The following is a 25,050-nucleotide window of genomic DNA, read 5'->3' on the forward strand; positions in this document are numbered from 1 at the left end:
AATGTTAGTGCGTCTAACCTTGAACCAGTGAGGAAGGCAGCCGCCAGCTGTGTGTGTAGCTACGTCTCTTATTGCCTGAACTCACCATACCAGCTTAGTTGAACACAGTTATGGTTAATGAAACATGTAGATACTTATATATAACGTCTGTATATAGTGAATAAAAGCAAAACCTGCAAACCTCCCTTTAGTACTGCTGCCTATCAGACCTGGGCCACTTGTTATGACTTTGCATTGAATTACTGGCTTTTGCCGAACTGTCTGCTGCAGATCATCCTAATATTGATTCTGCCACTTTATAAGGAGGTTTATGAGAACATGCCACAAAATACAAAATTAGCCATGTGGCAAATATTCACTGCCTTTCTTTGTAGCTTCTGCCATGGCATCTGGGTGTTTAACTCATTCAGCATCGACTTGCTTAGCAAAAAGCAAAGGTTCTGCCCATTGTGCTGTCGGGTCGACAGCACAATAGGCAAAACCAGGCACAATAGTCACACAAGTACACAGACAACTATTGTCACGCTTCATCTAGAGGCCTTGTAGTGGGATGCAAACCCACATGCTACCTGGTACTGAATGAACTTGAGAGGAGGCACTATAAACCTCGTGAAAGTGATAATTTCAGAGACAAGGGTGACATATTCAGAGAGAAATGTAAATACAGGGCCAACACAAAGCAGGTACAGTAGCACAAAACACAAACATGAAGCAGTTAATGAAACAAAATTCAAGCAATGACACCTTGCAGAACAATAGCTAAAACACCTTATCTCAGAGTGTAAAGATGAATGCGAGCTCAATAGAGAGGTCAGACTCTGGCAGCACCAGATGAGTGAATAATGTGGCTGGCTGGGAAGGACCCTGGGTGACTCGGGATGATATCTGGTAGCAGTCAGGTGCAATGTGGCCAGGGTGGCAGTAATTGTCTTGTTTTCCTCGGTTACTAATTTCCTTTCTAGTTGCTTGTTTTAATGGCATTATACTTTCAGGCAAATTTTCTCTCAATTCTGAATTAATACCTAATCCCCAAGATTTCCCTTGTTCACAGAGTGCCAGATTCTGATCCTGGTTCTCAGTTGGCTCCAGTTAGTCTCTGATGTGTGGTGCCATTCCTGGAAGCTTGGCAGCCCAGTATATTACCACTCATGGAGCTACTGAGCTGGCATGACAAATCAAATGAAATCCCACATGCAGTGAATCAACTTTGCCTCATATAGTTCATTTAAATAAGTTCACACTGTACATGAATTCCTTAACCAGAACTTGTCCCTTATTTTCCTTGCAATTGAAACTAATAATCTTACAATCAGAATATCCACTGCAAAATGACTTTTGGACAGAGTTCCATGCAAGTGAGCAACATTATACAGTACTATATATAAAGTAGAGAGTATAATACTGTAATGCATAAATACACTAGCAAAGATTCTTGCTATGCTTCCATCAAGTAGTACAACACAAATAATCTAACCCATCAAATAGTACAACACAAATATTCTAACCCATCAAATAGTACAACACAAATATTCTAACCCATCAAATAGTACAACACAAATAATCTAACCCATCAAATAGTACAACACAAATAATCTAACCCATCAAATAGTACAACACAAATATTCTAACCCATCAAATAGTACAACACAAATAATCTAACCCATCAAATAGTACAACACAAATATTCTAACCCATCAAATAGTACAACACAAATATTCTAACCCATCAAATAGTACAACACAAATATTCTAACCCATCAAATAGTACAACACAAATATTCTAATCCATCAAATAGTATAACACAAATATTCTAACCCATTACCTGAGAGGAGTGCCAGGCCCATCAGGAGATGGCAGATGAAGCTCCCCATACAACACCCGGCTAATCTCGTCACTTGAAGTAAGGGAGAATGGGTGACCAACAATAGAATATGCCTCTCTCTCCAGTGAAGTCAGTTGTGCCTGTTTTGGAAATCATTGACAGTTAAATTATATAAAATACAAACCCCTACATTTGAGAAATGATTAAAAAATTTAACACCATGTCATCACAATGCCTAATTAAAATAGAGATCTTAATTATATCACAACGTAGATGCTTAGCACATTTCTAGTCAATGTGAGGGTTCGATGGGTTTAGTGCTTATCAGTCAACTTTCTAAGGTTTCTCCTGACCAGACTGAGCTTTTTTTCCATTGCCTCTCTAGCACCAGTTTCACCAGCAGAACTGTCTGAAATGATCACTGTTGCAGATTGTCACACTGGACAGCATTATGACCATCAGGGCAATGGTACCAAATATATCTTGCCATAAGTGGGAGCATCTGAGTAAAATAACTAAAATAAGATCTTATTTTCATTCACACTTCTCTCACTACACAAAGCACCTTCAACTGTGACATGAAAAATCCTTCAATGTCCTGTACCACTCTTTGCTCATTAACACTTTGCATGGCCCAGTGGACGAGCCCCAGCCCACCCCAAGGTCAGCCTGGCGTGTCCCGTGAACGTGCACCCGCACTAAAATGTGAATACTTTCTCGTTTTGTCCCCTCAATTTTTGTGCTACGTCGTTCATTTTGGTATCAAATTGTTCGCAGTAGAATTACCTAAAGAGTAGAATTACATATAAAGATAATATATGCATTATAAGGTCAAAGAGCCTGGCATGCTATCCACAGCAAACCAGAAAATCAGCCAAGCATTACCCGTGAGCAAGCACCTATCCGCACACTCACTAAAATGTGTATACTCTTTTTCCTGTTTTATCACCTCAATTTGTGTGCTATGTTGCTCATTTTGGTATCAAATTGTTTGCAATAGAATGCTCTAAAGGGATATATGCATATAAGGTCAAATGGCCAAGGGTGCCACCCACAGCACACCCAAAGTTAGGCAGAGTTTTACCCGTGAGTACACCCACCACCCGCACTCAATTATTTATACTCTTTCCTATGCCATTCAATTTGGTATCAAATTGTTTGCAATCGAAAGGAGCGCACTTTAGAACTAGTCCCATAATAATCAAACAAGGAATGGAATTTTAACAAATATTTTAATATTGGACGCTCACCACCACACAAGTATTTATACTCTTTCCAGTTTTCCAACCTTTTGTTTTCATGCTACGTCGTTCATTTTGGTACCATATTGTTCGCAAACAAAAGGTGTGGATTTTAAAGCTAGTCCCATAATGATCGTAAAAGAAATTGATCTTGAACGAATATTTTAATTTCGGACGCAACATGCATCCCCGCCTATAAGATTTATTTACGGACATATTATGCATCCCCGCCGAGACAAAGTATTAAAAGGCATATTCTTCTGGATCCTGAGGTCCAGAAGTTTCTCCAATTTTCTATCATTACTACTCTATAACCCTTTCTCCATTCCACACTTCATTCTCATCCTATTGACTTTTTCTCACAGAAACCTTACACATTAAAATTGCCTTCCTAAAAAAAGTCAGCACTTCCAGCATATTTGGTTTTTCATTTATTCCTTGAAGATTTCACACAATCATTTGACCCTGCTTTTGTTTTATGGGGCCTGGCCAGTTAAGCCACAAATTCGTGGACAGTTTTGCATTTTTTGCAAAGAAATTTTGAAAGAGAGGTTCCCAGCTTATACCCCCACATCATTGTAGGGAATTTACGGTTCCCTACACAAAAAATTAGAGGAAGGATATAAAACTATAAGTTGTTTAAATTATACAATTCAGTCTGCATTTTTTTTTCCAAATAAATCAATTGGTTGTAGATTCAAATACTGTACCTGCATTACACATTTTTGGGCCTCACAGTCCGGAGTGTTGAGGCCCATCCCGGTAAGCTCCATGGCTGCTAGTGTCACCTCACTTGGCATCTCAACCTCTTTCTGTAAATGAAGCCATAAACAAAGGAGGTTGAATATATATACAACTATATTTTCTAGCACTAGCTCTATTCATTGGAGAATTTTTTGCCATTCCCAGTGAAGGAGAGTTTGCATATTTATGCATTTATTGAATATTTATTGAATATTGAATAGGATTTTGTTTAATATTTAAGCTATTATCTCTACATCTTCAATAAATTCAATAGTCTGTAAACGGATTCAATGATTCTGTAAACACATGGATTACCAAATGATTTGTGCAGTTCAACATTTATCAGTTCAATCTGCATACCACTAATGCAAATTCTATGGGTATTTTTTAATTTACACAATATACTGTATTACATTTTTTAATGTATAAAATTTATATTTACCACAGCTCTACTTCAACCACTTGTACTTTTCTTTCATGAATGTGGAAAAACTTCATTCATGAATGTGAAAGAAAGATAAATCTTTCTTTCCTGACCAGTATTAAATTTGGTCACTCTTGAGTGAAACATAATGAAAATGGTAATATTGAGAGAGGTAATTAGTGTGCCAGGTATAAACTGCTTAGAAACACGACATAAAGAGCTATATCTCACCAACCTGTCCTACAAAGTATGTTGCATTTTGCTAGTATGTGTTACATAAGGCCACAAACATTTGTCGTACTAGAAAATGGAACTGGTTCACAAAAGTGACGTACTGTTCCGTTTTCTGATTTGGGTCTTCTGGTAGGTTAGGCGAGAACACTTTAAGTTGACCGTTTTCTTGGCATTGGGAAACCTTAGGAGGACGGGCTGGTCTCACGCCCCAATAGTGACTGATACAGTATACTATATCATAGTATCCTATGACTATACCATATAGTCATAGTATACTGAGTACTGATTAGTAAACACTGATAGGTAAGCACCTTCTCATGCTCACATCCTCTTGCAAGAAGAACTAGTATACATTTACAAAAACAAATATTATGAACTACACAGGATTTTCCTTTAACTTACGAAAGACAGCAGCATCCCAAGTTTTTCCAGCTGGTCTTTGAGTGCTCCCATAAGGTGATACACGACTACACTTTCTGTGGCTGCTCGAACACGGCACGACCCAGGATTATTAGTGTTTACTCCAAGACCAGACAAGCTCCGCGAACTGCCAAATTGTTCCAAAATCGGAAGACTTTCCACATTGTGGTTTGTCACCTGTGAGTAGAGTCGAGACATTGGTGAACATAGAACCATGATTAACCTAATTTTGCAGGAGCATGTGGCTAACGTATACAGTACTTCTGTTCTAGAAACCATTGATGTGCTCCAACCCACATATATATGAAACAAAAGTGAAGACGTTTTGGCATGTCCTGGACTTTCATTTAAATGTGATATGTCATGACTTGATGAGGGGTCCAGGATGAACCGAGACATCATCACTTTCATCTTTAAAATGTGAGTTAAGTTATTTGTTTCAGCCATATTATTGTGACTTATTCCCTGGATATGACAATACTTTTATTTAGGAACCATTTTAGTTCAGTTTAACAATCACAGATTATTTCATAATTTCCAGTACTCACTTCAACATATCTTTATTAGCAACATATTAACACTATTTTATTTAGACAAAACTTTAAAAATGATTTACTGAATAAATATCTAAAAAACCCAGTGTTGAATGTAATGAAACGCCATTTTCTAGGTGAGCCCTGGAGGCTCCCTGGAGCTATGAAGCTAATATGAAATCTTTAGACCAGGGCAATAGTCAATGGAGTTCTGCCTACCGGGGACCACTAGCCCCCCATGACCCCTTATCAGAGAGGCGCAGGGAGCAATGAACCTGGACCCCTCCCCCTGTGGTTGGGGGTTAACCTTATCTGCCATCGACTGGGGTAAGGCACCCAGAAAGATAGGCATAACAAAACAGACCCTACATAGTAAGAAAATTACAACCGAAAGCTGAACAGAGAGGAAGAACTCCCTCAATTCCCAAGGAAACAAGCAAACAAGCAAACGTCGGACCCACTGTGCCAGCTACTCAACCCCATTTCGGAGGCTAAGCATCAAAAGTAAAACAAAACCGTCGACGGCAAGGAGGGAAAGTTGCCAAGGAGCCTCCGGGGCTCACCCAGAAAATGGAGTTTCATTACATTCAACGCTAACTTTCTGTTGGGAGTCCCTTTGGCTCCCTGGAACAGGGAACGAGGGAAACTGGATCAGCCCAAAACGCAACCCGCCACAGAAGCCAAGGCGTGCAGGTAACGGCAAAGAGCCACAACCGGACACAACACATGATGCACCCCCGGTCTGACTAACCAAGCGTCAATGACCCAAGGACCTTTATGGAATGCAACCGTCTTGTTCTTAGCCAAAAAAGAAGGAGAAGGCTGCAACTGAACAAACCGACTACCAGGACAGAAGGAGCAGAAACCCCTGTGCTGGGGAAAAGCATAAAGGTCACCGATCCATCCCCAGAGGCCAATGCCAACATAAACAGAGCCTTGGAAAAACAATCTTGAACCGAAGGGGCCACCGCGAACTGAGGAGAGGAAAGATAGGAGAGCACCCATGTCCAAGGACCAGGATGGCTCAGGCGGTGCATGAGCAGGCCAGAGGTAAAGCAAGGCACGAGAAACCTTACGGAACGAAGCAGAAGTGACATCCACCCAAAACGCAAGCTGCAGCGGCTCTGCCAGTGCCGCACGATACAAGGCGACAGTATTAGGCATTAAAGGACGGTCCTGAAAAAGTCAAGACAGAAAGGACAAGACAGCCCAATCAGAAATAGAAGAAAACCCTATGAAGAGAGAGAAAATGACGGAAAGAACTCAAGGAAACTTCATACTGCCGCTGAGACGAAACTCTCAGGTGAGACACCATCAACGAAGCCAGCTGATCACCACACAAATGGTGATAAACCTGCATCAAAAAGACCATACGTGAAGAGCGGAGGAGGAGAAGACCGAACCAGCCAAGTACTGGACCGGTTCAATACACTGGAAGAGGTGGAAATGCAGAAAATTCCCAGGGTTCAGAAACCGAGCAAGCAGCACCTGAAACCAAGGCTGAGCTGGCGAGCAAGGGGCCAAGAGGATTACTCTCCCGTGGTAGGACTCCAATTGAGCCAGAACCTGAAGCAACAGCTGGACTGGGGCAAAGAGGTACAGGTAACACCACCTTGACCAGTTCTGCCAAAAGGAGTCCACTGCGAATGCATTGCGGTCAGGGAAGGGCACCACATATATCGAGAGATGCTGCAACCAAGCCGACACGAAGAGGTCCACCTCTGGGAGCCCATACTGTCCAGCAGAGCCGGCTGAAGGAGTCGGCTTCGACCGTCCATTCCGTGGATAGGTAAATGAGCCGAAATAGGCCATCTGCACGGATGTTGGACACACCCCGCGATATGAACCGCATTGAAAGCCAAACCCTGAGAATCCAGCAGATGAGCCACTCGAAGTGACCAGCCCCAAAGAGGCAAGGACGAAAGAGAACCCCCACGGTTCAGGCAATGAACCACCAGAGAACAGTCCGAATGGAGCCGAACGGCCGAGCCACGAGCGACCCGAACCCTCCAAAGTGACAGCCAGACTGCTGCAAACTCTCGCACCATGCAGTGGGATGGAACCCACCGCCCCTGGCCAGCTTGGGGAGCACTGGTCATAAAACCCCAGCTGAGAGACGACGCATTCGTGAACACAACGATTGAGGGCTCGGGTAGGCACCAAGGCACTGAACCTCGAAAAACCCCGAAGAGGAAGGCTGGCAACACAGCAACCAGGCTCTGAGGGGGCCAGGTTCTGACTCGTGGTCCCCGGTAGGCCTAGAATTCCATTTGCTTGACTGATGCCACGGTCTAATATAAACTTATATATATAAAGAATAATCTAATATTCATTTATGTAAGACTAAAACTATTCATCTTACTAGGTTAAATATATTAAGTTGTTTTTTCCCAGGATCTAACATCCAGGCCGCCACTCTAGGATCCTCAACTGGACATGATAGGAAGCCCAGGCCTGCAGCCGCCAGCAGTCGCACACAGGTCTTGGCATCCCATACACAGAGAACATACTTCTTGTTTTGTCCTACTGCAATTTACACAAAATAAAACATTAATACATAGCATCTTTAATTCTGAATGCATAATAGTTATAAACTTATCCACTTCTATATACTGCATATACCTTTCTCTAACTCATATTTACAATTCGTACAGTGAAATTCCAATTTCATGTCATGAATTGAATTGAAAATCCCAATCCCTTTTATGCTTTTTATGTTTCCGTGCTTATCAGCTATTCCTTGCATCTACTCTCATGTTATTCATCAGTCTAAGAGACAGTCTGTAGATCAACATTTTATCTTAATTTAAAGAAGCTGTCCTTGTCCACTATGTCTATTTCCCTCAATATTTTGTATGTAGTCACCTCTGCACCTTTCCTGTAGAAGTGTGAGACTGACTTCTCTCAACATGTCCTAATATAGAAGCTCTCATTATTGACATTTTAGTCTTTATGAATCTGCACTTTTTCAGGTTTTATTTTGTTTTGTTACATGAGGTGCAGACTCCAGGTCAGTGGTGCGTGTTCTATTATTGATCTCTCTCAGCCTGCATACATTGTTTATAACAAAATCCTTTAGTGTTTTACATTTTTTCTTTTGTTTGCCAGCTTCCCCATATAATGTCTATGTTATCCTGCTTCTGTGTGCCTATGGTTATTAATGCTAGAAATATATCCATTTTACATTTTATTTTCTGTCTAATTTCTTTAGTTGCCTTCTTTGCTCTTTCTCATCTTCCATCTTCATTACGTTACACATGATTGGGCTGAACTCTAACAGCTATTTGTTTAACCACTTCTGGAGTTTATAAGGGTCTTCTTACAGCACTCTTTGGTTGTCCTCAATTTTTGCTTTCCTTATTAACTATGTTTGCATATCTGCAAACATCCATATGCACGAGCTGGTTCCCTTAGGTAGGTCATTCACAAAAATTAGGATCAATATTGATCCTAATCTTTGTGACAGAGACAGAGCCTCTGGGGGACCTGCCTTGTAACATTCATCCTGTTTGACTGTGTAACCTGTCCTCTCATCTAATACATCACATTTTTAAAGGTATCGAACAATCACACACAGGTGTGTGACTATGCTTTACCATGTGTATTCTTAAGAGCTAATTTTTGGAATTTTGCCCTTCTGCCCCAGTTCATGAAACTCATTCTCAGGTTTCCTGTGGTTGGAACTGTGTCCTCCCATCTGCCCAGGTGGTTAACGTACTTTAATTCCAGGTGAGGGATATCAGATTCTGGGTGTGTTCATTGGATAGTCATGCATCATTCCCATGCAAGCTTGTGCAGCCCCATTTCCCCCATTTAGGGTCATCATACTCTTTCCAGTGTTGCAATGTTTATGGGAGACTTATGGGGCCTTTCAGGGTGGCTTTTAATTCTTTCCTAAGTCACAGCACCCATCTTGGTCTGCTCTGTCATCTTAATTCTTGTTCCTGTGTCAAGTGTTCGATGGGATCAGCGCACAGTGCTACCTGGTTGATACCTGGTTGATGGGGTTCTATGGGAGTTCTTCTTCTCCCCAAGCCCGGCTCGAGGCCAGGCTTGACTTGTGAGACTTTGGTCCACTAGGCTGTTGCTTGCAGTGGCCCGCAGGCCCACATACCCACCACAGCCCGGTTGGTCCGGCACACCTTGGAGGAAACAATCTAGTTTCCTCTTGAAGATGTCCACTGTTGTTCCGGCAATATTTCCTATGCTTGCTGGGAGGGTGTTGAACAACTGTTGACCTGTGGCCCACCTAGGGTTTTTCCTGTTACCGGGCCTGTCTTGTACTGAAGTAATAATGTATAGTAATAATAATGAAGTAAATAATGAAGTAAATGTATAACTGAAGTAATTCAGTTATACATGTCTTGTTTTCATGCAGCAATGGGATCATTTTAATCTTTCCTTGTGACTATGTGGTCACAAGCCGGTCGGCCGAGCAGACAGCATGCTGGACTTGTGATCCTGTGGTCCCAGGTTTGATCCCGGGCATCGGCGAGAAACAATGGGCAGAGTTTCTTTCACCCTATGCCCCTGTTACCTAGCAGTAAAATGGTACCTGGGTGTTAGTCAGCTGTCACGTGCTGCTTCCTGGGGTGGAGGTCTGGTCAAGGACCGGGCCGCAGGGACACTAAGCACCAAAATCATCTCAAGATAATTCAAGATGTGGATGTGTGTTCTCTCCTGCAGGGGTGGCTAGAAGTTGTCATCCCCTGGGCTTCTTCCTTGCTGCCTCTGGGGGTTCTGCTATAGGGGTAGGTGTTTCAGTCTCATCTGTGGGTTTTGCAGGCTCCTTGTTAGGTGTGATTATCATTTCTCCCAGGTCCCTCTCCCATCCTTGTGTCTTTTGTTACTTTGCACACTAATTATATCTTTCAACACTGCCATATTTATTCTTCTGGAAATTGTGGACGGATATGACTTTAAAAAGAACTTCTTTCAATGTACTTCACTTGCTGACAACCTGTACAGGAGACAAGAATTTCCCTACATCTCTGACTCAACTGAGCATCCAGCTTCCACCAATGTCATCTCATCTACATCTTCTCAATTTAAACAGGCTATCTTTGTCTATCTTGTCTATTCTCTTCAGTATCTTGTATGATGTGATCATATCTTGTTTATTTTTTTTATCTCCTCAAAGGTTCTGAGGTTGAGTTTCCTTAACTTGCTTTCAATAGCAGAGCCCTCACAATTCTGGTACAGTACTAATCTAGTCACAAAGCTGTGCACTTTTAGTGTCCTTTTGTGTTTCACGAGGTGCCAATTTTATACAGGGGGCAGCATCCTCTAGTACTAGTCCCACATAGGAAGTGTATTGAACATTAAAGCTTCCTTGTTTAGATTTTTAAGTACTGTTCTTATTAGTGCCAACTTCCCAAGTGTCACTGATGTTATTCTGCTCACAAGCTTTTGTTGTTAGTGTTTGGATTATATCCACTACTAGTTATTTTCTCTCATTATTTCTAGTAGAATTCATTGAATTACATCAACAGAAATAAAAGAAAATTCACTTCCGCAAGCAGAGTGGTAGACGGTTTGAACAAGTTAGGTGAGAAGGTGGTGGAAGCCAAAACCATTAGTAGTTTCAAAGCATCATATGACAAAGAGTATTGGGAAGACGGGACACCACAAGTGTAGCTCTCATCCTGTAACTACACTTAGGTAATTACACACACACACTCTTAATCCCTCTTTTCAGGCATTAGCATAAATTAGAGAGAGAAACAGTTATGGGACAGAGTCCTGAGGTATTCCACTTTTCACTGATTTCCAGCTTGACATATCCTCTCTGTCTATGACCTTTTGTTTTCTGTCCATCAGGTGCTCCTTTACCCAGTTCAATGTTTTTTATGCTATCCTTGCTTGTCTCGCCGTCATATGCATTACTTGTCAGTGAGGAAATCTATACAAAGCTTTTTTACTTTGAAAATTTTGGCCCAGAAATTTTGGAAAAAAACAGCATTGAATGTAATGAAACTTCATTTTCTGGGTGAGACCCGGAGGCTCCCTGAAGCTATCCTGGCTGATATGAATGTATTAGACCCTGGCATCAGTCAAAGCAAATGGAGTTTTTAAGCATACTGGGGACCATGAGCCAGAACCTGGACCCCCTCAGAGAGGCACGAGGAGCAATGGCCTATTGAAACCCCCGTGTGGTTGAAAGCATTCTATGTCTGCCATCGATGGGGTCAGGTACCCAGAGGGATAATCACCCCAAAACAAACCCATATTCTGGTTAAAATATTGCTACTGAAAGCCGAACTAGTGGACAGAAGTCCCCAAATAAAAACGAGCAAACAAGAATGATGTCACCACGTCGCCGCGCCACTGTCTATGTGACTCCCCCCCCCCTTCCTCGGGAGGGAAAAGGACGAGCCCCAGACCCCCGCACTGGCTATCCACCCTGCAGTTCTGAGACTGGATGTCAAAAACGCGAAAAAATGCCAACCGGAGGGAGGGAGGGAGGGTTGCTGGGGATCCTCTGGGTTTCGTCCAGAAAATGGCGTTTCATTACATTCAACGCTGGTTTTGGGGGGAAAGCCCCCTTGGCACCCCGGAGCTACTTACCCAAAGACAAAAACAAGAGGGACTTACCTGGTCGGCACTCGCTCCTCGACTCAAAGTCGAGACAACTGGCTGCAACCACTGATCCAAAGTGACACAGGCTCAGGAACACTGACAAGGTAACGAGCGGCCAGAACCCTGTTTGACCTCCAAAAACCTGAATGAAGACATATTCATTAAGGAGGTGTAATCCGGGTTGCGCAGGAGGCAAGCCGCAATGGCGTCATGCACCTCATGAGGCAGGATGCGGGAAGCCGAAAATGTCCAGAAGGACGGGACTGACGGACCTGAACCTGGGGAGGGGCTGACACAGAATCCAATTCGTACGTGGAGGGGGGAAGGAAAACACCACTCCCAGTAACAGTAAGCCCCGCTCAGAGGGTACAAAAACCCAAGCGGGGTCCAATGGGGCCCAAGGCCTCCAAGTCAATCCCTCCTCAACTCTGGGAACCTCCACAGCAGGAACTGGGGCTAAGCCGTCCCCCAAAGTCCCGGCCTCAAAAGGAAAGGCCCGGGCAGCCAAAAAAGCAGGAAGGAAGGGGGGTCCACTGGTCAGACCCAGACTCTTTAGCAGGAGGAACGGGCTCGAATGTCCCCGTCGCCACACCGGAGACGGCATCCCTCGAGACTGCCCAAATCTCCAAACCAACTACAGTACACTCTGCCCTGACTCCGAAACCCTCAGACGCTTCGGAGCTGGAAGCAGGAGGGGAGGGAGAGGACCAGAACAAACCACAGCAGGGGAGGACTAGGGGACGCAGACTGAACCAAAGTCGAGGCGACTAACACCCCCCCAAGTTCAGGTCCCTATAACCAAAACGAGGCAGCTTCGGAGCTTCTGAGTCAGCAACCTACTTAGCACGATGCAGCAATCTAAAATGAGTATGCAACACCTGCGCTGACTGCACCCAAACAGTGAAATGAGTCAAACAAGCAACAAAACTCGCATGACTCTGGGTTGAAGGTGTCACCGACCCAACAGGCAGCATGACGGAGGCAGAAACAGTGAAGGTCATCCGGAGACAAGGGGCCTGAGCAACCCTCAAACTCTTACAAAGTTAGAGGGGACCCAGGGTTCCCATCCATCGGATCCATGCGCCCCAGTGGGCACAGGGTACATTACATTTACAGGGTACATTACAATTACAGGGCACAGATTCCCAGGGCCCTTAGACAGAACTCACGCTAAGGGAAGTCCCGGCAGGGCACTGCTAACCGGTGCCCAAAATTACCAACAAAACTGCTAAAGCTGCCCCCCCTTTTCCCGGGAGCCTTGCGGGGGACCACCAAGATACAATCAGGTGAGACCAAAACCAAGGGGCAGAATCCCCCCACAGGCAAGAAAACAAAAATAAAAGAAAAACCTTGCAAGAGGACAACGTACCCAGGCGGAACAAAGCCGGCCACTATGAGAGGTGACAACTAGCTGCACAGTACCCTGCGCCCCAATTAGTGACGAATACTACCCCCCTACCCAGAGGCAAGCAGGGGTGAATGAAAACCCCCAGTTGACTCCAAGGGTGGTCAATCACCAAGCAGCAAAAGACCTTGCAGAGGTAGCCTCCAAGGAGACTTGTGGAAGATGGCCCCAAGTCCCAAGGGAAGTACTTACAGGGCACCTAGGGAAGGTGACCCTAGGTGCATGCAGCCCGAGTACTTGTGAATATACTCCTGTTTGGCGCTCTACCAAGGACAGCACCACACCACAAGTCAGGGGACTGGAATTCAGGAGTCAGAGTCGCATGACCTTGCCAGCCTCACATCAGCCACAGAACTGCAGGGTAGATAGCCGGTGCGGGGGTCTGGGGCTTCCCCCTTCCCCCTCCCGAGGAAAGGGGGACGTCGTGCAGACAGTGGCGCGGCGACGTCATACTTTTTTCATTTTTGAGTTCTGTCCACTAGTTCGGCTTTCAATAGCAATATTTTAACCAGAATAGGGGTTTGTTTTGGGGCACTTACCTTTTTGGGTGCCTGACCCGGTTGATGGCAGACATAGAATGCTTCCAACCACACGGGGGTTTCTATATGCCATTGCTCCTCGTGCCTCTCTGAGGGGGCCAGGTTCTGGCTCATGGTTCCCGGTAGACCTAAGAACTTCATTCACTTTGACTGATGCCAGAGTCTAATACATTCATATGAGCCTGGATAGCTCCAGGGAGCCGAAGGGGCTTCTCCCAGAAATTAATAATAAAAGCATGCAGTCATATTTTATGAATTTAATACTACTACAAGTATAATTCATGACTTGTTTAAACTACAAATTTCATCAGTTACAACAATACCTTTTATAATGAAGTTTTTTATGCACTCCACTCTGTCTTCAAGTGAAACAGCTGCTCTTAGGGGAGGTGTTGGAAAACTATTACTGATGGCTTCTGTAACAAAATAAAATTATTTTCATTATCATTTAATGATAAAATTTACCATCCATCTTTTAGATAAAAATACCTGTACAATATTGAAGATGACAAGACAGCACTTTCTGGAGCCCCCTAAGTGACTTCCCTGGGGAATGTTGCTGGTACAGTACTCCAGTCCCATTACAATCTTGTGGTTAATTACTATCTATCACCAGGCATCGTGTGACCATCTCAAGGCATTCCCAAGGCAGACTAAAATTCTGCCCTCCACACAGAGGCAGAGAGCAACTACAACACACTGGGAAAAGCAATAGAAAAGCAAATGGGGGTCACAAACTCAAAACATTCACAGGGCAATGAATACAAAACGCAACTCAAGAACTAATCGAAACAAATAAAAAGGCCATCTGATCATTTACCCCCTACACCTACCACTACCAGATTCTTTTAGTGCTATTCAATGAGGGTCTGGCAAGGCCAAACTTCTCACTCATGAGTGATTCAACCCTAAGAACACACAGATAAGCAGGGAAAACAGGGAGAGAAATGGGAGCAGCTGAGGTCTCCCAGAAATTTCATTATACTCAATGCTCTATTTCTGTGACGACCACCTTAGTGGCTTACCAAAGCTTCCTACCTACAGTACCTTGCATGACTAACCCTGCAACACAACTCAAAACACACATAAGCCTGAAAAGGAAACACGGAATAATGAAAAACAAAACAAAAGTTCTACCTTGTAAATGTTCAAACTGCAGACACCAGACCCAGGCAGCTGTGGTGAAGGCATTAGCTACATATTATTCACCCAAACTGCACACAGGTGCACAGAGAACATGAGATAGCAGCACATAAGAATGCTAGAAATCACCAAAGCCAATCAAGAGAAGAATTGAAGCCTACTGCTACCACCCAAGAATGCAGAAGAGAAACAATGGTTAGAGTCCAGTACACCGAACAAAAGAAAGCTGTTGGAATTTTCCCGACTGAGATAACGAGCAACCATAGAACTGTTTTGAGTGCAGCCACACAGTCAAGCCCCGAGGGAGAAAAATGTTCTAAAGTGCCCTCCAAATTGAAACCAACTCTTATACCGTGATGTTTATGCACTGGCTAGCATGCATAAGCACTGACTGCAAACCCAGATCAACCAGTCATCAAGGATGGCCAGGACACAGATCACAAGAAGCAAAAAACCCAAATAACCACACTAGTAAGCCTGGTAAACATTTTGGGAAACAGGTTAAGCCCAAAAACAAGAGCTGACATGGACAATGAGAATTACAAATCACCCACATCTAAATCTACCATCACCAGAGGTACCACAACATGCATTAATCGGTGCAACCATAAAAGAGGAGCTTTGTTTCTATGGCAACCAGGAGCATGGTTTTAGCCATGCCAAAACCACAACCCTGACCAGGAGACAGACTGTTAGATTTCCACGGGAAGCAAGAGGAATTTAAATCAAAAGACCTGAGTACACAAATGGAATGATGCATGAGCAAAGACAGAAAATGAACATCAAACATGGTTATTATCCATTCCAATGCACATTTTATAGCTTCATAAAATATTAATTCATTAGAATAGAATGATATATTTGAGGTAACACTAGTGTCACTTAACAATCAACAGTGCTCCTGGGCTGCTAATATAATAAATTAAAGCTTAACATTTAGACAGCAGGGTGAATGTAGGTCTGGCCCCCATGGAGATTGCTACCATCGAATGTCCTGTCACTAAGGGTAAGTCACATTCCCCCACACAATAAAATCTGAGTAGCGTTACAGGTTTATTAATTCATAAGTACTTCCCCATAACAAAACTCCTTGCACTGCCTGGTGACATTTACTTTAAGCTCAGCATTTCCCTGGAACAGGAATAAAAGGCTCACAAACAAGATACTTGGGTAGGCCTAAAACTTTTGAAGGAGGTACACTTGGAATGTCCCATAACCCCAGTACATAAAAATATCCTCTCTAACCTTACTCCCCTAAAACACAATAACAGTGGAGCAAGACTAGAGTTGCACACAATAATAACAGTAAATGAGACCAGTGGCAAATAAATAAGAGAAAATAAGGACTTATCTGGTGTAATAATCCCAACAGTCAACAAAATATATCTGTCCTAGACCAGCCTCTGCAACAAATTGAAAACGGCGTCCTCACGCTGCCACGGCCCACCCAAATTGCATACAGTAATGTCTCTAATTTGTAATCTTACAACCACCACAATCTCTTACAATAATACTCAATATATATGATGTAACCTCCTGGCTGTAGGTTCCTACTCCCAGACTCAATATGTACTCTATCTGTTTGCAATATATCATGTTCCACTATCCAAGAGCACCCTGGTCATAGCATAAATACACAGACACAAAAATGTTATCACCGAGTCAATAAAAAGTTAAGATGTTATGTAAAGTTATGATGTAAGGAAAGCCATCCAAGATTTTTGTTTCATGAAAGAGCCTTGTAATACATCATCTCCAGTTCCTGGGTCACTTAGTACCCAGCATACTGAACCTAATGTACAATATCAAGCCCTTTATTTGATAAACTTCTTCATATTTTAAGGAAATTACAATATATACATATTAGTTATGTACTATGCAACATAAAAGTTAGAAAAGAAATCTGGATGTAAAGATGGACCATCATGGATCTAATGGAAACTTCATAATTATGCACAGCCTCTGGTCCCAACCAATATAAATTAACAGTATTAAATTTTACTTTAATCAGATTAAAGAAAACTGAGATACAAAATATGTCAAACTAAGCACTGTCATGCAGCTAGGTACTTTGAAAAATAAACTCATACAAAACTAACCTTCCTGGACAGTACGTAAGTTAATATAATAAGCATTTTGTCCTCCCCAACAAACTGCAATGCCCACAATAAGCAAATCTGAGTTTTCAACCACCAATCCTGCAACTTCTTGGGGACGCTGACTGCGTCGTGGAGTGCGACCATGTCCAGCTATTCGCCAGCCTGTTGATTCAAAACAACAATCTTTATTTTTGAAGAATGACAATATTCTCCAAGTACTGGAGATATGTAAAACAGCACTTGGAATATTTGGTACAAAATTTCAATTGCTGGCTTGACATCACAGTGAGAAAAAATAACCTGTGATGAATATGAAGTCTAATTCGGCAATAATGTACAGTACTGGGAAAACAGAAAAACCAGATAAAGAAACAGAAAATGTTAAAAGGTGAACTTATAAAAACCAAAAAATCTGATTGAAAAGACAACACTGAGATTATAATTTGAGTAAGAAGAAAATGCAGCAGGCTACCAAGTAGTAATGAAGCAACTGTCACATGATTACATTTATGGCTGTTTAAAACTTCACTGATAATGTGGTTTAAAATCTGTAAATATTCCTTTCACTAATTTTGATGCATAATGCATGATTCTTACCAATGCTTCCTTTACTGCGTTGGGCTGGAGCTTTTTCACATGCTAAACTAATTGCAGAAATCTTTTGTTCATCCCACTCTTTTATGAAACTTTTAAATAATTTAGAATCATTTACAACATCGATGATGCAGAATGAGCTTTTCACTGATGAAATATTACTTGGTACATTTGCATCCATAACATTTCCATTCCTCTCTGGAACAACTGTGTCATCTCTATTATCAGAAGAATGAGAGCTTCCATGTGGTGATGAGGATCTTTGGGAATTCAATTTTCCTAATGATGCTTTACTACACGCTTTATTCTTGTTGCTTTTTTCCCGATTTGCCTTATTTAGCTTCCTCTGAGACTGCTTTGTGTTCGGCAACGTAGGCGTTGCAAACAAATCATCGGACAGTCTGTCTTTGCTGCATTGAGTACGACAAACTTGGTTATCTTTAAGCTGCAAATCATCTTGTACGAGTATATCAGGATATTCTTTTGGTTTTCCATCTATCAAAGCTTCTGTGCCAAGTGTAATATCTAGTTGACTGAACGTTGCACTTAAGCAATTTAATTTTAAGGCATTAGCATTACCTTCATATGCATTCTTAGTATCTTGCAAATCATTGAAAACATTTTCATTCTGCTCTAGAGATTTATAAGTTATTCGATTTTCTTCCACTTGCTCACTATTTTTCTCTATCTTATCTTGCTCAAGAGATTTATTTTGCTCATCATTACCAGTTTCCTCACTTGATGTAGACAGATGAAGGTAACTCTCAAAGGCTCTGTCAAGAAACGAGTCTGAAAGTGTGTCAGTGTTTTTCCTGTCACTGTTCTCATCCAGTTCCATAATCTCACAAATATTTTGATTCAAATCTCCATCAGAGTGATTCTGACTTGTAGATTCTTTATCATCACATTCTGATGAATGGCTGCTATTATTCAACTTTGATCTCTCTATTGAAGTTTTGTTAGAATTTTCTAACAAGCTTCTTTGCTGGCAAACTGACTGCAAATATGAGCCATCTAAATTATTATCATCTTGTGCCCTTCTAAGACTATTAATTTCAGTGTCCTCTAATATTCTATCTTGGCTTAAACTTATATCACATGTGAAATTAAACTCCTCTGAACAAGCTTCATAAACTGATTTTTCATTTCTCTCTTTTAAAACCTCAACTGGATCTTTCAATCTGCTATGAGTTACAAAATTATCTGAACTGGAATCCAGTTGACAAGAACTTTTGTTATGTGGGGATCTCTTTTTGCTTTTTATTAAAACTTCAGGTGCCTCCAGCAATTTTCTTTTTAAATCCAAAGTGTGATCTAGGATGCTATTTTCTTCCGGTACATCAGAGTAACTTGTGAAGGCACCATTTGGACTATCTTTACTTGAAACTCGTTCCTCTCTTGCACAATCCCAATTTTGTTCTCTCTTCCACATGTCAATAACTTTTGTCTCTGTTTTTAATTTTTTGTCTTGATTATTTTCAAATGACACATTCTCTGAGCCTGAATTAAAATCTGATAAATCCATTGTTTTTAAAAAGTCAACCTTTTGTGATTCGGAAAGAAAACCAAAATTTTCAACATTGTGGCATATTTTTGTTACATGACGAGTAATATTTGTTGGAAAATCCCTAGACTCTGATATAGCTTTATTAATTTCTGTTTCAGCAGCATTTTCAGATACACTGGACGAATCTCTAGAAAGTTTTTTAGAGTTGTCTACATCATTACTTTCACTAAACATATCACTATCGTCTTTATTTTTAATGACCTCATTTGCCACTTGAACTTCTTCCTCACAAGTTACACCAAGGCATTGCAAATCATTCAAGCTCAAGTTGGTAATAGCATCATTTGTCATGTCTCCAGCCATGTGATGAAGTATTGATGCTGTCACAAGCTTAGAATCTGAGTTGGTAATGGGTGTTGTGGCAGAAACAGGTGTAAACATCTTGTGTCCCTCAACAATGGGTGTACTCGTGTTTATATTACCGACATGATCCATTTCCATGTTACCGATGTCCTCACGTGCTGCCCTTAACTTGCTCCCAGACGTAATCTCTCTACAAGATCCAGAAATATTCTTTGACCGAGTACTCTTGACCTCACTTTTATCATGTTGTATGTTAGTTGTGTCCTGTGCTCCTTCTTTCACATGTCCAGATTTACTTTTTAGATTTTGATGTCGTTTTGGGGAGAATATATTGTCAGATTTATCTTCCTGTGATTCAGGGATACAAAATGATCTGCCATCATTGCTTCTGCTTTCCATCTCTATATTTCTGTTCTGTGCTTTAGGTCTTCTAAATAATAGCCCAGCAATAGCAGAGTTCTTTTTCATGCAGCTCTTGTCATTATTTATTGAACTTCTGTTGAATAGCTTCTTTCTATCAATATTTTTACCTTCATTTATGTTTGCATTCTTTATCACCTCCATTTGTGTATTACCACTTTGGCCAGCATCCTCACCTTCAATACCTTTTGTTCTACTTCTTAACCTACTTTTGATATCTATTATCTCTCTCCCTTGTTTACAGCAGGCTGTTGCTTGGTTCTTATCATCACTTGATTCCTCCTCTGATTGGCCCCCATTTCTTAAAATATTGTCACTATCATTTTCTTCAGCTTTCTTATTATTTTCCAAAGTTTCTGCAATTTCATTTACTGATTCAACTCTATTTTGTTTTCCGGATTCAATTTCTGAAGCTTTAACATGAGAAAGTAAATCTTCCACCATATTTAGACTAGGAGAGTTCTTGGCCACATTATTTACTTGTTCATCAGGAAGCTGCAGTGGAACACAATTTCCAAAATTTACTTTGTCTTGTTTACAGCTTTTGGGCGACATTTTTCCAGTCGCCATTCCCGAGTGAATATAAATTTTTGGTGATTTTGACTTTCTCCTTAGGGTGGATAATTGTGGAGATGGTCGTTTACCTGGTATTACTTCACCTACTAGTTTTGAAATTGAATTGGTTTCACAGTCCACAACCAATGAAGAAACCTTGTGTCTTCCTCTTGCTGCAGTAGAATGCAATATGAGATTAGGCGAGGTTGAGCTCCTTTTCTTTGCAATAAGAACTTTACGATTTGCAGAGTTTGAGCCAAGAGAATGTGTTGGAGGCTTTCTTCCTGGAGTAGTAACTCCTTGAGCCTTCTGTGTCCAGTCTACTGAAGTTATACCAAGCTCTTTCTGAAATATAAACAAAATATAAGCAAAGCATACTTATTTGTCAGTTTTATTATATACTGGATATATACCATTAAAATCTGAATAGATAATTAATATAATCTTATACACATTAAAAAAATACCAGTACTACATACAGTATTTACAGAACCATCACACCCTTAACTGAATATGTCAAACTAAACAGCTTTGAATGTTGTGAGTATTTTATAATGAGCAGAGTTGTTGTGAATGTAAAGGTTACAATAGATGATGCAAATTAAGAAATTGAAACTAATACATGTCGCAGCATTGTAAATAAGTCGACAGTGTGAAAATACTATTGTGTCTCAAAATGTAGTACACAAGCCCTCACAGACTAAATTTTGTTGGCAGGATCAGTTTGAATCGTTGGATTATGGAAAGGAAACAGCAACTGCAAATTTGCTGTCACAAAATTTGGAAACCTTGTTTGAAAAAGTATCTTGCATTGCTGTTAGGTTAAAGGCCTGATTTCTTCACGAAACATGATGCATCATCACATGGCTGGGTCACACAGCTGTATCAAATTAAAAAAAAAATACAAAAAAGTACAAAGTGCACCTCTTGTGAAATAGAAATGTTTCAAATACTTTACTGTGCTTCAACATCACACATTACATTGGTAAAATCAACAAACCTTGTGCAAATTGGAATTCAAATTGTGTGCTGACATTCCTGACCATTACAGTAACCACACAAAGACAGCCCCTCATCCTGCTACTCAGTTTTTTCCACACACAATGCTTTCTACTCACCTCTAAATTCTATATATGTAACACTTTATCTGCTCCTAAGAAAGCTAGATCCTTCAAAAACATTTGGCTCAGCTGTTACTGTTCTTTTCAAGGCTGCGAGAAGGCATTTGTGAATTTTTCAAGAAACTTAAGACCATTGAGAAAACAGAGTACTGCACTGTTTATCTTACTTGTACTAACTGCCGAGCTTCAGCAACAATGAGGGCAGCCGCCTCAGCTTCAGTAAGGGGACGACCAGACGATAACCAGATGGTGCCTTCTGAACGAGTCTCATTATCTCCCATCTTGTTGCTGTTCAAATTCCGAGTGATACAATAATATTGTGTAAAATATACATGTTGCTGCCTTTCAGTTTATACAAAATCATCAAGTAAAAAATCTAGCATTAAATAAAAAGAAACACCCTTTCCTAGATTGCCTCAGTACATGAAAGAGTAAATCTTCCATACACAATGCTTTCTACTCATCCTTAAATTCTATGTCTGTAACACTTTATCTGCTCCTAAGAAAGGTGGATCCTTCAAAAAACATATGGCTCAGCTGGACTGCCTCAGTCAATCAGAATCAAATCACACTATAGAAAGTAAAAGCAATGTAAAGGATCTAGGAGTAATCATTTCAGAAGACCTTACCTTTACAGAACATCATGAAGGGGGTATAAGTAACCCCACCTTACCAGTCCTGCTGAAAAGTATCTACTGCGACGGCTTCGCAGTCGGCGAAGGACGCCACAGACATGGAGACATCAACCACATCAACACGAAGAGGTCCACCTCCAGGGGCCTTAATGTCCGGCTAGCTAAGTATGAAAAGAACCCAGAGGAAGTTCCGCAACTACAGGAGGCCAGAAAGAGGCACAGCTGCTGCTATTATGCAAGCTGGGCAGCCCAGTGCACTCTAACCAACAACAACCAATCTTTACCCAGGGCCAAACGAAAGCACAGAAACCTAAAGCTGACCCCTAGGGCGAGGTAGAAGCTTAGTGACCACTACTTCTACTTGAGTGGGAAACCCGAAAGTCCCAGGGAAGATAACCCTGAGGCCCAGGGGGTGTACTTACAGGATGCTTAAGGATGAAAGGCCTAAGCACATGCAGCCCTGCGTATGTAACTCTTGGCCACCGCTCCAACACACAAAGTACCACTGCACGGGTGAAAAGCCTGACAGATAATCGCGACCAGAGTAGACAACAGACCCAGCCGGCTTCAGTCAACGAACTAGCAATCCGGAGGCTGGCTTGGTAGGGCAGGACCCCCTTCCCCAGAAGGGGGAGGGTCAGTGTGAACGAGCGGCACGCAGTGTGATGACGTGTTGCTTGTTATCTTGTTTTCCTCGGGGGAGTTTCCAGCCTCTGTTCAGTCTCGGGTTGCAATTTTTCTACCAGGAGGGGTCTGTTTTGGGGCGCCTACCTTTCTGGGTGTCTATCCCCAGTCGATGGCAGATGTGAATACTCTCATACAAGGGAGTTTCATAGGCCATTAGTCCCTGCACCTCTCTGAGGAGACCACGTTCTGACTCGTGGTCCCAGGTAGACTCCAACTCCATAAGACTGAAGCTCCAGACTAATATAGTTAATATCAGTCCGATAGCTCCAACAGATGTAATGAAAAGAAAATTTCATTACATTCAACACTTTTTTTCTGTATTAAAAAGTTGATTTATTCATATGGATTAATTTATTATAATGCCCACAAATAAAACCTTGTATATACAACATAATAGTTATAAGCATACTCTACAGAAGGAAGTCAGGGGGTTGATGTATCAAAGAAAAGATCCCATTGCATGTTGATTTTGTAAGTAAATATTTTATGTGCTCCTTCAGAATTTTTAAAACTTGAGCAAGGCTATATGAACTTTAAGGTTCTGAAAGGAAACAGAGCATCAAAGATACTAATCTAGGAAATATGAAAGTTTATTCTAAGTAAGACACTCCAATCTGGTATTACCTGTGGAATGGAGATGCAGAACGTAATATATTCTCTACATCATGAAGACTAGCATGAGCTACCAAGTTGACTGTCTCCAGACCTGCATTATACAGGTCTCGAGCGCATTGGCCATTGACGTGTGACAAGCGGACTAAGTCGCAAAGTTCCCGTTGAATTCCAAAGTGCAGACGATCTTGAAACTGAGCAACAAGTAGCTCTAGATTATACCACCCAAGGCGATTACAAAACACAGTGACCATGCCTGAAAAAATTAAGAGATGTAATGAAATGCTCAGAGAATCGGTACAACCTTAAGGCTCAGCCAAACCAGCACATAACTTTTGGGAGCTACTTAAATCTACCGTACTCAAGTCTGCATGGATGCTTCCTGAGTAATTAATGAAACTAATATGCATTTGGTATAATTATATAAGAATTTGTTTCACATGATTAAAATATGCAAATTTACAGTATATACAGTACATAACTATCTATGATTCATTATATGTACACAGTGAAGCAAGAATAGTTCTACAGCATACAAACTGCTTGCCTTTATCCTGTTGTTATGTTTTAACATTAAAATTATAGCACACACACATATGTGAAAATGCTAATACTTCCATGTAATAAAAAACCAGCGTTGAATATAATGAAATGCCATTTTCTGGGTGAGCCCCAGAGGCTCCCTGGAGCTATCGAGCTAATATGCAATTCATTAGACGAGGGCAATAGTCAAAGGAATTCAGCCTACTGGGGATCACGAGCCAGAACCCAACCCCCTCAAAGAGGCACAGGGATCATTGGCCCTGGAACCCCCAACCCCCTGTGGTTGGGGGTTTTCTTATCTGCCATCGACCAGGGGTTAGGCACCCAGAAAGATAGGCATAACAAAACAGACCCAACATGGTAAGAAAATTGCAACCAAACACAGAGGCAGCACTCCTACCAATCCCAAGGAAACAAGCACACGTTGCACCACACTGCTGAGCCGCTTGTCCGCACAGCCCCACCCATGTCGGTGACCCAGCCATTCCATTTCGGAGGCTGCGTATCAAAACAACGCGAATACCGCAGACTGGAGGGAGGGAGGGTGCCAGGGAGCCTCTGGGACTAACCCAGAAAATGGTGTTTCATTACATTCAACACTGGTTTTCTGTGGGGAGTCCCCCCTTCGGCTCCCTGGAGCAACATAACCAAAGATAAGGAAACGAGGGACTTACGCAGGAGACAGCCGCCACTCTCTCCTCAACTCAAAGGCGAGACAACTGGCTGCAACCTGCGACCCAAATCCACACAGGAATGCCCAGGACCAGGAATGTTGACTAAATAATGGGCGGCCAGGACCCTGTTCTACCTCCAAAGTCCCAGAACCCAAA

The 25,050-nt window shown here is 41.8% G+C and overlaps 1 protein-coding gene across 1 annotated transcript in view; it reads right to left on the bottom strand.

The window, feature by feature from the left end:
- LOC123767390 (DNA polymerase theta) overlaps window positions 1-25,050 on the bottom strand; it is a 99,199-nt gene that overhangs the window by 19,787 nt on the left and 54,362 nt on the right. The window contains 9 exon segments of the mRNA XM_045757055.2: window positions 1,823-1,962; window positions 3,774-3,875; window positions 4,868-5,062; window positions 7,781-7,944; window positions 14,265-14,357; window positions 17,184-17,345; window positions 17,781-20,967; window positions 21,911-22,031; window positions 23,690-23,933. Coding sequence (XP_045613011.2) covers window positions 1,823-1,962; window positions 3,774-3,875; window positions 4,868-5,062; window positions 7,781-7,944; window positions 14,265-14,357; window positions 17,184-17,345; window positions 17,781-20,967; window positions 21,911-22,031; window positions 23,690-23,933 — 4,408 coding nt within the window.

This window comes from Procambarus clarkii, chromosome 74, assembly GCF_040958095.1.
Source record: "Procambarus clarkii isolate CNS0578487 chromosome 74, FALCON_Pclarkii_2.0, whole genome shotgun sequence".
NCBI classification, from domain to species: Eukaryota; Metazoa; Arthropoda; class Malacostraca; order Decapoda; family Cambaridae; genus Procambarus; species Procambarus clarkii.